Source organism: Cnephaeus nilssonii, assembly GCF_951640355.1.
Source record: "Cnephaeus nilssonii genome assembly, chromosome: X".
Classification (NCBI taxonomy): Eukaryota; Metazoa; Chordata; class Mammalia; order Chiroptera; family Vespertilionidae; genus Cnephaeus; species Cnephaeus nilssonii.
This window is the reverse complement of record NC_137071.1, coordinates 45,649,206-45,663,756: the sequence shown is the minus strand read 5'-3', so window position 1 is coordinate 45,663,756 and position 14,551 is coordinate 45,649,206. Positions and strand designations below refer to the sequence as shown.

The window sequence follows — 14,551 nt, the reverse complement described above, 5'->3', positions numbered from 1 at the left end:
GCAAGGGAGGGTAGTTGGGGGCGATCAGGCCAGCAGGGGAGGGCAGTTGGGAGGGACCAGGCCTGCAAGGGAGGGCAGTTGGGGGCAATCAAGCCTGCAGGGGAGGGCAGTTAGGGGTGACCAGGCCGGCAGAGGAGGGAATTTGGGGGTGACCAGGCCTGCAGGGAAGGGCAGTTGGGAGGGACCCAGGCCTGCAGGGGAGAGCAGTTGGGGGGGGGGGCCAAGCCTGCAGGGGAAGGCAGTTAGGGGTGACCAGGCCTGCAGGGGAGGGCAGTTAGGGGCAAACAGGCTGGCAGGGGAGCAGTTAGGCATCAATCAGGCTGGCAGGGGTGTGGTTAGGGGGTGATCAGGCTGGCAGGCAGAAGCGGTTAGGGGCACTCAGGAAGGCAGGCAGGTGAGCAGCTGGGAGTCAGCAGTCCTGTATTGTGAGAGGGATGTCTGACTGCCCGTTTAGGCCCGATCCCACCAATCCCACCAGGATTGGGCCTAAACGGGCAGTCGGACATCCATCGAGGGTTCCCAGATTGGAGAGGGTGCAGGCTGGGCTGAGGGACACCTCCCCGCAAGCACTAATTTTGTGCACCAGGCCTCTAGTCAATAATAACTTTAAAAGTAAATGGATTAAATGCCCCAATCAAAAGACATAGGGTAGCTGAATGGATAAAAAAAACATGACCCAGACATCTGCTGTCTACAGGAGACCAACCTCAGAACAAAGGACTCACACAGACTGATGGTGAAGGGATGGAAAAAGCTTTTTCAGGCAAATGTAAATGAAAAAAAAGCTGTGGTAGCAATACTTATATCTAACAAATCAGAATTCAAAGTGAAGGCCATAACAAGATATAAGGAAGGCCACTTCATAATACTAAAGGGAGCAATTCAACAAGAAGATATAACTCTGGTAAACATATATGCACCCAATACAGGAGCACCCAAATACATAAAAAAACTTGTGAAAGATATCAAGGGAACGATCAACAGCAATACAGTCATAGGAAGGGACTTTAATTCCCCACTAACACCACTGGATAAATCTTCTAAACAAAAAATCAGCAAAGAAATATCAATCCAAAATAACTCACTAGAATTAATTGACATATTCATAACATTTCACCTCAAAGCCACAGAATATACATTCTTCTCAAGTGCACATGGGTCAAAGATAGACCACATATTGGGGCACAGGCAAAGTCTCTTCAAATTCAAGAAGATAGAAATCATATCAAGCATCTTCTCAGACCACAATGGCATAAAATCAACTACAATAAAAACAATGAAAAAAAATCAAACACCTGGAGCCTAAATAGCATGCTATTAAACAATGATTGGGTTACCAAAGAGATCGAAGAAGAAATAAAAACATCATGGCACGGAACGACAACGAGAACACAACAATCCAAAATCTATGGGCCACAGTGAAAGCAGTCTTGAGAGGGAAGTTCATAGCACTACAGCCTACCTCAAAAAACAAGAAACAATGGTAATAAATGATCTAACCCTATAACTCAGAGTTAGAAAGAGAGCAATAAGAAAAGCCCAGCATAAGCAGAAGGAAGGAAATAATAAAGATAACAGGAGAAATAAACAACATAGAGACCAAAAGAATACAATACAAAAGATCAACAAAACCAAGAGCTGGTTCTTTGAAAGGATAAACAAGATTGATGAACCTCTAGGCAGGCTCACCAAGAAGCAAAGAGAGAGGACCCAAATAAACAAAATCAGAAATGAAAGAGGTGAAGTAACAACTGATTCCACAGAAATACAAAGGATTGTTGAAAAATACTATGAACAACTCTATTCCAACAAAATAGACAACCTAGACGAAATGAACATATTCTTAGAAAAATAAAAGCTACCAAAACTTAATCAGGAAGAATAAAAAAAACACAAACGTGAATAGGCCAATAACCACCAAAGAAATTTAAGCATTGGTCAAAAGTCTTCCAGCAAACAAAAGCCCTGTTCCAGATGGCTTTATGGGGGTGTTCTACCAAGCATTCAAAGAAGATCTACAACCTATCCTCCTCAGATTATTCCAAAAAATTCAAGAGGAGGACACACTCTTTCCAAGCTCTTTCTATGAAGCCAGCATTACCCTGATTCCAAAACCAGATAAAGACGCCACACAAAAAGAGAACTACAGGCCAATATCCTTGATGAACATAGATACGAAAATCCTCAACAAAATTCTAGCAAATCGGATCCAGCTTTACATTAGAAAGATCATACACCACGACAACGTAGGATTTATTCCAGGGATACAAGGATGGTACAATATCCTCAAATCAACAAATGTGATACATCACATAAACAAATAGAGACAAAAATCACAATCATATCAATTGATGCAGAAAACACATATGACAAAATCCAACACCCTTTCTTGATAAAAACAGCAAAGTGGGAATAGAGGGATCATACCTCAACATAATAAAAGCCTTATATGACAAACCTACAGCCAACATCATACTCAATGGGCAAAAACTAAACTCCTTTCCCCTAAGAACGGGACAAAGACAGGGAAACCCACTTTCACCACTCCTGTTCAATATAGTACTGGAAGTGCTAGCCATAGCGATCAGAATAAAAGAAGAAATAAAAGGCATCCAAATTGGAAAAGAAGTAAAACTGTCCTTATTCGCAGATGACATGATACTATACATAGAAAACCCCAAAGACTCCGCCAAAAAACTACTAGACCTAATAAATGAATTCGGCAATGTAGCAAGATATAAAATTAACACCCAGAAATGTATGGCCTTTTTATACACCAATAACAAACTCACAGGAAGAGAAAAGAAAAAAACAATCCCATTTACCACTGCATGAAAAAAATTAAGATACCTAGGAATAAACTTAACAAAGGAGGTAAAAGATCTCTACTCAGAAAACTACAGGACACTGAAAAAAGAGATAGAGGAAGACACAAATGAAAGAACACACCATGCTCATGGATTGGTAGAATCAACATCATTAAAATGTCCATACTACCCAAAGCAATATACAGATCCAATGCAATCCCCATTAAAATCCCAATGGCATATTTCAAAGATCTAGAAAAAAACTCTCCAAAAATTCTTCTTTGGAATAATAATAAAAAAAAGACCCTGAATAACCACAGCAATCCTGAGAAAGAACAAAGTTGGAAGGATCACAATACCAGATATCAAGCTATATTACCAAGCCACGGTTTTCAACACTGCCTGGTACTGGCACAAGAACAGACATACAGACCAATGGAACAGAACAGAGAACCAAGAAATCGACCCAAGCCATTATGCTCAATTAATAGTTCACAAAGGAGGCAAGTGTATACAATGGTGTCACGTCAGTCTCTTCAATAAATGGGTGCAGGGAAATTTGGTCAGATACATGAAAAAAAAAAATGAAACTAGATCACCAACTTACACCATACACAAAAATAAACTCAAAATGGATAAAGGACTTGCATTGAAGATGGGAAACCATAAAAATCCTGCAAGACTCCATAGGCAGCAAAATTGCAGACATATGTCATAGCAATATCTTTACTGACACAGTTCCTAGGGCAATGGAGACTGAGGAGAAAATAAACAAATGGGACTACATCAAAATAAAAACTTCTGCACAGCAAAGTAACCATCAACAAAACAAGAAAGCCCACTGCATGGGAGAACATATTTGCCAATGATATTTCAGAAAAGGGTTTAATCTCCAAAATTTACAGAGAACTCATACAACAAAAGGAAGATAAATGATCCAATTAAAAAATGGGCAAAGGCGCTAAGTAGACACTTTTCGAAAGAGACATACAGAAGGCCGAGAGACATATGAAAACATGTTCAAAGTCACTAATCATCCAAGAGATGCAAATCAAAACAACAATGAGGTACCATCTCACACCTGTCAGAATGGCTATCATCAACAAATCAACAAACGACAAGTGCTGGAGAGGATGTGGAGAAAAAGGAACCCTCGTGCACTGTTGGTGTGAATGCAGACTGGTGCAGCCTCAGTGGAAGACAGTATGGAGTTTCCTGAAAAAGTTAAAAATAGAACTCCCATTTGACCCAGTAATCCCACTTCTAGGACTATATCCCAAGAAACCAGAAACACCAATCAGAAAATGTATATGCACCCCTATGTTCATAGCAGCACAATTTACAATAGCTAAGATTTGGAAACAGCCTAAGTGCCCATCATCAGATGAGTGGATTAGAAAACTGTGGTACATCTACACAATGGAATACTACACCGCTATAAAAAAGAAGGAACTTTTACCATTTGTAACGGCATGGATGGAACTGGAGAGCATTGTGCTAAGTGAAATAAGCCAGTCGGAGAAAGATAAATATCACATGATCTCACTCATATGTGGGATATAATGATCAACATAATTTTATGAACAAAAATAGATCCAGAGACAAATGGCAGGGGAGGTTGGGGGGGTTAGAGAGCAACCAAAGGACTTGTATGCATGCATATTAGCATTACCAATGGACATAGACATTGGGGCAGTGGGGGCTTGCTCAGGGTGGGAATGGCTAGGGGTATGGGGGAGGGTCAATCGGGGAAAAAGGAGACATATGTAAAACTTTAGACGATAATAAAAAAAAATTGCCGAAACCGGTTTGGCTCAGTGGATAGAGCGTCGGCCTGCAGACTGGAAGTTCCCAGGTTCGATTCCGGTCAAGGGCATATACCTTGGTTGCGGGCACATCCCCAGTAGGGGGTGTGCAGGAGGCAGCTGGTCAATGTTTCTCTCTCATCGACGTTTCTAGCTCTCTATCCCTCTCCCTTCCTCCCTGTAAAAACAATAAAATATATTTTAAAAAATTATCATGAAAGATTGAAGAACCATTACAGATTGAAGGAAACTACAGAAGAAAACAACTAAAGCATTGTGAATCTTGGGTAAGATCCTGGAACCCAAAAAGGACATTAGTAGAAAAACTGTAAAATGTGAGTAAGTTCTGGAGTTAATAGTGTTGTACCAATGTTAATTTCTTGGTTTTGATATTGTACTGGGGTTATACACAAAGTTAACATTAGAGGAAGCTGGTAAAGGGTATATAAAACTCTTACATTTTTGTGACTTTTCTGCATGTCCAAAATTAGCTCAAAATAAAAAGCTTAAAACAGTACTACAGAAAAAAATGTGGCAGGGAGATAGATGAAATAAAAATAGTGAATGTTGCCCCACCGGTGTGACTCAGGGATTGAGCGTGGAAGTATGAACCTGGAGATCATGGTTCAATTCAGGGTCAGGGCACATGCCTAGGTTGTAGGCTTGATTCCCAGTAGAGGGCGTGCAGGAGGCAGCCGATTAATGATTCTCTCTCATCATTGATGTTTCTACCTCTCCTTCTCCCTTCCTCTCTGAAATCAATAAATATTTTTTAAAAATAGCCAAATGTTGATAGGTACATGGGCTCATTATACTTCATTTAATTATATTAAAGCTTCAGCAATAAAGTTTAAAAATATATCACTTCCTTATTTCTGCCATTCCTTCAAAGTACTCTCCTTCCTCTCCTCTTCCCAAACTGCTCTTCACTCTCTCACTCACTTAATCTTTTGTAATCTGCCACTGGCTTTTCCACAACTTTAATGACCCTGTTCTCTAATAGTGACCTCATAAACAAGAAATAAGGGATCCTTTCTTAGTTTCACCCTCTTTGAATATTCTGCAGCCCTTAATGGTAAACCACCCCCTTTCTTTCTTTCTTTCTTTTTTTTTTTAAAAAAACCACCCCCTTTCTGAACCCATATTCTTTCTTCACTACTATGATACTACCCTTTCAAGTTCCAGGATTGCTTGTTTTGAGTTTTCTTGATGCCTGCTAATGCTAGGGAGGCAGGGCAGTGCAGAAGGAATGGGCTTTGAAGATAAACAGGGCTCTTCCCTCACCTGGAAACACTGCTATAAGAATTAGATAACACCTGCATAACATCTAGCACATTGTCAATGTTCAACATATTGTATTTGGAGAGTTTTGCTTAAGAGTGCAGGCTCCTGGAGCCAGAAAGTCTGGGTTCAAATCCCAGCTCCATCATTTACTACCTGTGTGACACTGAGATTCCTTAACCTCTCTGTGCCTCAATTTCCTCATTTATAAAACTGAAATAATGATGCCATCATCACAGGGTTGTTGAGACAAAGAAATATATTAATACATGTAAAGCACTCAACAGAATCATAACAGGGGATAGATAAAAGTTGGCTCAAGCTCGAGATTCCCAGGGAGTCATTTCCAGTTCTGTCACTGTTGTATAATAAAAAATTTGGCTAGCTTTTGTCTCCTGTTCCTGGGAGGTAGCCTCTAAACCAGTGGTTCTCAACCTTTCTAATGCCACAACCCTTTAATATAGTTCCTCATGTTGTGGTGACCCCAACCATAAAATTATTTTCGTTGCTACTTCATAACTGTAATTTTGCTACCGTTATGAATCGTAATGTAAATATCTGTGTTTTCTGATGGTCTTAGGCAACCCTGCTAGCCTGTCGTGACCCACAGGTTGAGAACCGCTGCTGTAGAAATAATTTTATGGTTGGGGGTCACCACAACATGAGGAACTGTATTCAAGGGTCACGGCATTAGAAAGGTTGAGAACCACTGCTCTAAACCCTTGGAATTTCCAAAATGATAGTATTTTTGTTATTCATGGTAGGCCCCTAGATACTTTATGCTAATGAAATGACTCAGTATGGGGACTAAGCAGTCCAGAAAGACCAAACACAGGTTTAGAGGGTTGGGGCTTTGAATGTGTCATAAACCTGGTCTCTAGTGAGGAGAGGAGCCAATAATCCAGTCAATCATGCCTACATAATGAAACCCTAATAAAAACTCTAGATACATTGGTGAGCTTCCCTAGTGGGCAACATTCTGCATGTTGTCACACTTTGATGTATCAGCAGGATAACAAGTTCCTGACTGCCCAGGGAGAAGACAAGGAAGCTTTGTGTTAAGGGCCCTCTGAGACCTCACCCTATGCATCTCTCTCTTTTGTTGGTTGAACTGTATCCTTTTGCTAAAATAAAACTGTAATTTAAATATAGTGCTTTCCTGAGTTCTGTGAGTCATTCTAGTGAATTATGGAGCTTGAGGGGATCAAGGGAACCCTGAATTTATAGCCAGTAGGTCAGAAGTGAGGATGGTCCTGGGAACCTCTGAAGCTGTGGCTGGTGTCTAAAGTGAGGACAGTCTTGTGACTACTGGTTTCAGAAGTCACTTCAGTCACTAAAGTGCAATGTGATTCTCACCCTATCCTCCACCCCAACCCTTCCTCAATAACTCTTCCCAAGAGAATTAGTGACATTGTTCATTGAGCTGAGCCAGGATTTGTGGCTGTCCAGTCCCAGATAAGACAAACAGGATTTGCAGGCCCTCAGTTAGTGGATCCTACTCCCTGACCTCCCCTCAGTGGGAATGAAAAGTGGCTTGGACCCCATGTCCTTCCCCTTACCCCTGTGCAGGCAGGCTCATGCACAGTATGTACATGTATGCACAGAAACATACATGATCACTTTGCAGCCTGGCTTGGGCCAGTAAGGATAGCAGGTAGAGGCAGGGCCAAAAACACATAGTAAATGCAGGAACTGAAGCTTTTAGAAAGTGGCTGGGAACAAATGGATTATACTAAGGACTAAAATCCTGGAGAGAGAAAGGAATCAACAAGGATGGGGTGGGGGCAGCATCAAGCAGGAACCAGCTCAGTCCAAGAGGCCTGATTCCAAGAAGTGGGGAGGGAATGGTAAGTGGCATGGTCTCTAGTCAGCCCCTTCACCTAGGACCAGCTTCCTTACAGACCCCAAGCTACAGCCATTATTATAGCTCTTTTTCCTGCTCCCTAAATATACAGGCAAGAGATAGGCATTAACCAAGATTCTATCTTTCCAACTCTATGCAAATGGCTCATAAATTAACATCTCTAGCCCAGAGCTCTTCTTAGTCCTGAAATTCGGATTTGAGAGACCAACTGCCTGCTGGATATTTACTGGATGGCCTGCCAATATCTCAAACATGTATACTAGTAAAAGTGAATTAATCAACTTTTAGGGTCCTCCTCCTCCTCCTATCCTCCCATATGCCCACTGTCTTGCTTTTCAAAATGTTATTGGGAGCGGGAGCAGGAGCAGCAGCAGCACCATCACCTGGGAGCTTTTAGAATGCAGAAACTCAGGCCTCATCCTGGACCTACTGAATCAGAATCCACAATTTAACATGATTCCCCAGATGATTGCTATGCACACTAAAGTTTGCAAAACTGATATATCTAAGACACTCCCTCCCAAGCACTGAAAACCCTCAAGGATTCTGCAACAGTTCTGCTGGTCTCCTAGATTCCAGAAATTCCCCATGGTAACTCTTCCTCTATGTTGTCAAATTCATGATTTTAAACAGTTTCCTCCTCAAAAGCTTCCAATGGCTTCTCACTGCCTATTAAACCTCCCATCTTAGTAGTCAATAATACTTATTGCATACTTATTGTGTGCCAAGCAGTCTAGCAAGTGTTTTACATGTGTTAAATCATTTAATTCACCTAAAACCCCTATTACCTAAGTATTACTGTATCTCCATTTTACAGATGGGAAACTGGGGCATGGAGGGGGTTTGGAAATTTCCCCAATATCCCACAGCTAGTTAAATGACTGAGCTTAGAATCATACCTAGGCAATTTGACCCCAGAGCTCACATTCCTAACCACTGTTCCGTACTGCCTCTCTAATTCAGTAGCCTTATCTTTTAGGGCTTACCTCCTAATACTTGCCTGTGCTTCAGCCAAAGTGATCTTTCTGTTTTTCTAGAAGTACATTAGTTCTTTCCAACCTCTGTACCTTTGCAATAAGAGTTTGTGTAGTACTACTGGAAATCACCTGGGTTTCAGAAGCACCTAGGTCCAAATTTCAGGCCTGACCACTAACTGCTGGTGAGACCCTAGGAAAATTATCAAACCTCTCTGAATCCCATCTCATCTGCAAGTAAAACACAGTTTTAAAAATCATCTAATTGAAATGGTTTCTGTGAAGTTTAGAAAATATGCAGAGGATGTTTAGCACAATCCTGGCATGTAGCGGGTACTCAGTCACTGGTAACTATTATGCTCACCTGGAATTTCAAATCTTACCCATCCTTTGAGGCCCACTCAAATATAACTGCATCGTGTAGCTTGCTTCATCACTCCAACTAGACATGATAGCATCTTCTTTTAAATTTTGTTAATATTTTCTACCTTATTTTAATATTGTACATTTGTCTTATCCCTACAAATTAGAATATAAGCACCAAAAGAGAAGGCCATTTGCAACTAGCACAGTACATTGTAGGAGTTGAATAAACATTACTGAGTATGTTCTAGACCTAATATGTTCAAGTGGATTGGATACTGAGTAATGAGTAACCAGAACCACAATTAATTGTAGAGTAGTTTAAATTAAAGGAACTAAAAACAGCTAGACACCTGTAACTATGTCACCCCAGGCAATATGTGTATATTAGTTTATTTAGTATTCTAATTGTGCAATGAGTTACTATCCCCTTTTTCCAAATAAGGAAATGAGTTCAGAGTGATTTCCTCAAGGTCACAAATGTTTCATGAGAACTTGGGCCTACTCACTCTCTTTCATTGCTGTATTCCCAGTGTCTAAGAGTGCCTGGAACATAATAGATATTCAATAAACATCTGTTGAATGAATGAAGAGATGAACAAATAGAGCTAGTAAGCAGGACTAGAATGAATTTCACCTGACTCCAAGTGCAGTCCTCTACTATGCTGCCAATTTAAAACAAAGGTATTGGGATGTACCATTTATTGAGCAACTGCTATGTAACTAAACACTGTTTTGGAGACAACTGAACCCTATTGAGGATAAGGGACCTAAGGGCAGAATGTTGAGTTAATTACACTCCTCAGTTCATGGCAATGATTGTATTAGACACTTTACATAAATTATGTAATTTCATCTTCCTAAAAATTATTTGAGGTACATATTTTTATCTCCACTTTACAGACGAAGAAATGCTCTCTGTGAAATGACTAGCCCAAATTCACACAAGCAGCAGAGTGGGTGATTCCAGTCGAGTAAGTTTAACTCCAAAAGCTGTGTTATTAAATACCTGTCCCGGCTTTGGGCTTTTACGTGCAATAAAAATACTGTCCACTGTTCAAACAGCCCCAGGAGCAAGAGAGCATCATGAACAGGACTGCACGGAGCTGCGACAGGGAGGGCAGGGATTAAACCAAGACTATTTGGGTCACTGAACAAATCAATAACCAAGTTACCACGCTGCAATCTCTCATTAACTCCAGAATGCTGCTACTCTAACACGGACTAGTGGCAGGTCTTGATAAAATTAGGGGGAGGCAGAAGCAAAGATACTTAAGAAATCAGCTAAAGTTCCGCATTTAACACAATGTAGGTGTCGAGGACAAGCCTTGAGAGTATGAGAAAGGAAAGTGAATGGGAGTTTCACGAGAAGGCTTGGAAAGAACAAGGAGGGCAGGGGGCGAAGCGGTTAGCCCCAAGAACAGGTGCAGTGCTGGGACTGGCAATGGGTACTGGGAGGGCCTGCGGAGAGAAAGGGGTTCCGGCTCTCTCAGGCCATGAGCCCGTCACCCGCCTTCATTGAGGGACACTCTGCCTCACCCTCGGTCCCTTCGGTCGCAGATCCCCAGCTCACCAGGGGCCTGGGCGATGTTGTACGCGGGTCTCCAGGAGACTCTGCCGCCTCCGCCATCTTGGCCCTCCTGCTCCCGGGTCGCTCCCACAGGCCTTTGCGGAACCTAAGACGTGGAAGCCGCAGCTCATCTGCGCGTCGTCGCGCGACAGCCGCGTCACCGAAAGGGCCTGGCACTGGGTGTTGGGAAGAGGTTCCGGTCTCCTCGCTTGCTTCTTTGGGGTCACGGGGCCCGCCAGACAGGTTAACCCTTCCACACTCAAGCCCGATTCTCTGATCGCTCCCTGGTTCTCGGGACCTGGACTGCGTTCCCTCCCCCGGCCCGTGAACCGGCCTCCGCTCTCAGGAGTAGGCTCAGCGCCATCCCCTCAGCGCAGCACCTCACGGAACAAGCTGCCCCGCCCAGCCGCCAAACACACACACACACACACACACACACACACACACACACAAGCCTGCCCCGCCCAGCCGCCAAACACACACACACACACACACACACACACACACACACACACACACACACACACAAAAGGCGTTTCCTGGCTCCTGAACAAAGGGACCAAGCCCTCCCTAACCTACTGCTCCCGTGGCTGTTGTCCCTGCCCTGCCTATTCCCTGCGCTTCTCATCCCGCTCCTCCCACATCCTCGAATTTTATAAACTTGTATACTGGCTCCACACCGACCTCCAAGATTACTTTTCTCCCTTACCCACTTTGAGGAGAGGGGGGAGCTTCTCTATAGACATTGGCCAAAAATTTAACCCCACTACAACTTCTAAAGTTGCTAAGCGATTTAGGGCAAATACTTAATATGTTCAAGGCCTAAAAGAGGGTGATTATTGTAAGAATAACTTTTTAAAACCCTGCACGTCCCAACCTCATCACGGGTTTTTCTAATGTTTATGACTCCAATTCACCTGAACCCCAGGCTAAAATGTGGCAATACATTCGGTGTACTGCCCTTTGGGGATGTGAATACCAGTTTTCAGCTCTTAAAACACAGGGTAGGAGATGGGTGTAAAATGAAGTACTTTATATTTTTGGATCGGCAATGCAGGGAAACCCCCAAGTAGCAAATTTATGGAGAAAGAATCTGGAAAGTGGTTTAGGATGAAGTTCCTAAACTAATGGAATTGTTTTGTTTTGTTCAAATATTATAATTCTCCTTCCAACCAAGAAATTTTCAGTACTTGTGCAAATACTGATGGCAGTGTTTTGAAAGTTTAGACCAGTAATTATGATACCTTTTTAAATTACAATAGAATATTATGTACAATGTCCCAGATTCAGCCTCCCACACGTATTCTACCCCTACCACAGCACCCAGCCCTGAATGTCACACCCACACCCCTCCTGATTTTCACCACTTATCGGATTATCAAGTCCCTTCCCACTTCCTTGGAGCCATTAATAACCTCTTCCATTTCCTTGCCAACCTCCAAAATTAGTTATCTCTTCCTAACTGAAAGCCCCAACTTCTGCCACCTAACCTCATCCCTTGGCCTCTTTGCCACTCTTTTCTAGATGGCCTTGATGCTGAGAGAAGAAAAGAACAGGCCATAAAACAATAGTTGAGGTAGTCATTATTCAGGTTACATAGGCATTGTTTCAGACTAAAAATGCCACTTTTCCTCCTTTAACTAATAGGGTACAGTTTGGTTGTGAGGTAATATGCTATGAAGAAAGATCTCTGGATGGAAGGTTGTGAAGGAAGGAGGTGGCATAGCGCTGAGCTGCTAAAATATGAATTATTTTATGTTTGCAGTTGCAAATATATGTCACAGACTTTCCAGACTAACTCAGTATTCTTCAATACACTTACAGTTATTACCCTCTGTTAGGCTAGGAACGTTTACAGTATAGCAGGACTCTCATGATTTACCCAGAATTACTTAGAAACATTGTAAGTGATGGAATTGGGATTAACATTTAGGCCAATATTTATAGAGAACTTTACTAGTTCTAAATTGTAGGATAATATAATGTACAACTCCATGTTAACAACTGGAAAATATTGACAAAACAAGCAGTTTCCTAGAAAAATAATCAAAATTCATTCAAAAAGGAAGTAGGGAATTTAATTAAGACAATTTTTGAAGAAAAATATTTTAAATATATAAAAAGCAATGTACAGAACAGTTTGTATGGTATGCTATCCATAGGGAAGGGAATATATAGGGGTGGACCCCTGAACCAAGAGGTCACTGGCTGGATTCCCACTCAGGGCACATGCCTGGGTTTCTGGCTTGATCCCCAGTAGGAGGTACATAAGAGGCAGCTGATTGATGTTCTGTCATTGATGTTTCTATCTCTCTATCCCTCTCCCTCTAAAATCAATAAGAACATATTTTTTAATTGCCAAAGATCTATCCTCCCCTCCCATTCCCAAAGGGCTGGATAGTTTCACAGGCTATTTATTCAAGTCTTCAAGGAACAGGTAATTCCTACCCTATATAAATTTTTACAGAGAGAGGAAAAGGGAAAATTTATAAGTCTAGGGACCCGCTGTAAAGATGGTATCAAACCTGACACAGTACTAAAAATTAGAACTATATATCAGTCTTACTTATTAATATAGTTACAAACATCTTAAACTGTTAAATCAAATCTGACAAAATAATAATACCCCATAATCAAGTAGAGTTTTTCCCAGAGATATAAAGCTGGATGTGTAGTGATGATAACTGATCATTTTAACAGGTCAAAGAAAAAAAGACATCATTTCCATACTGAAAATTCAACTCCATTACTGAAAAGAAATACATTAATAAAATAGGAAGAGAAGGATATGTTGGGGCCCAAGACTGGCTCAAATATATCCCAAAATATCCCACAGTGGCATATTGATTACTTTGATTTAAAGTTAGTGGACCACCAGCCAGTGACCCTCCCTTGTATCCTTGAATGAAGGAAATAAATCTCCCCTGTGAAAGGTATCCTTCCTGCACCTAGAAGACACCCCTATTGCTGGAGTTAAACAACTCAGAGCCAAAAAGTCTGTATAATTAACTCTTATTTCCTCGTTTCTAATTTACTTTGTTTAAATTTCTCATTAATGAATACCTAAACCCTGCTTAGATTCCTCTCCAGTGAGCACTAATTTTCTTTGTGCTGTCAATTTTTCACAAATTTATTGTCTCTTTTTCTAAAGAGTATTAAAAGGTGCCTGGTTCTATCATTTCTTTGGGCCTCATTTTATGATCTGAGCATTGTGTTATGATTCTTTAGTGCTCAGGTACTAAGTTGTTGTTTTTTCTCTTGCTAATCTTGTTGTGTGTCAATATTATTGTATTACTAGTCCAGCCATAATAACTAAAGAAGGGTTGGGGTGGGGAGGAAATCTCTGCCTGCCCAGTGGTTTTGGCAGGCCAGCTAGGAGAACATCACTCTTGGATGTTTATCCTGAGACAACTGCAGCTAAGAGGTCCTGGGTGTCTGACAATAGAGCTAGAAGCAGGTAAGCTTTTTTTTTTTTTTTTTTAATCTTACCTTGTCAGCCTCCTAAAACCTGTGAGTCTCATTTAAATAAAAGAAAATTATTTTAAATTTTTCTCTTTCTAAATTTAGATTAGCAGGAGAAAATATTTGTGGAACTAGTTCCTTGGACATAGGAATTTTGGTAAAAACTTAGTTTTAGTATTCTTGTTTCTACTGACCTTTTCCTCCCAGAGATGGTCATTGTTTTCATATGTCTACTTTTCTCTGCCAGCTAGAAGATGCATATGCACCTGGTGGCCAGCCGAATAAGTTTAGAAAATCTAAAACTCAATTCTGTTCAAAGGGGGTAAAATATATGATTTCCTGTGTTTCAGAACTGCTGTTTAAAAAAATAAAAAGACAGGGCCCCTATAATTCTTCGGTTAACTCTAGGAGTAAATTTTCCAGAT

At 41.3% G+C, this 14,551-nt stretch overlaps 1 protein-coding gene across 4 annotated transcripts in view; it reads right to left on the bottom strand.

Moving 5' to 3' along the window:
- The window catches only part of YIPF6 (Yip1 domain family member 6), a 55,745-nt gene extending 44,903 nt beyond the window's left edge, over positions 1-10,842 (bottom strand). The window contains exon 1 of one of the 4 annotated variants that reach the window (XM_079765076.1): positions 10,668-10,842. In XM_079765076.1, the coding sequence (XP_079621202.1) occupies positions 10,668-10,724 (57 nt within the window). In that variant the 5' untranslated portion in view covers positions 10,725-10,842. Of the gene's footprint in view, positions 1-10,633 lie in introns of all 4 variants that reach the window. The other 3 variants (XM_079765077.1, XM_079765075.1, XM_079765078.1) reach the window with 3 other exon arrangements.
- Between the last annotated feature and the right edge of the window lie 3,709 nt (positions 10,843-14,551).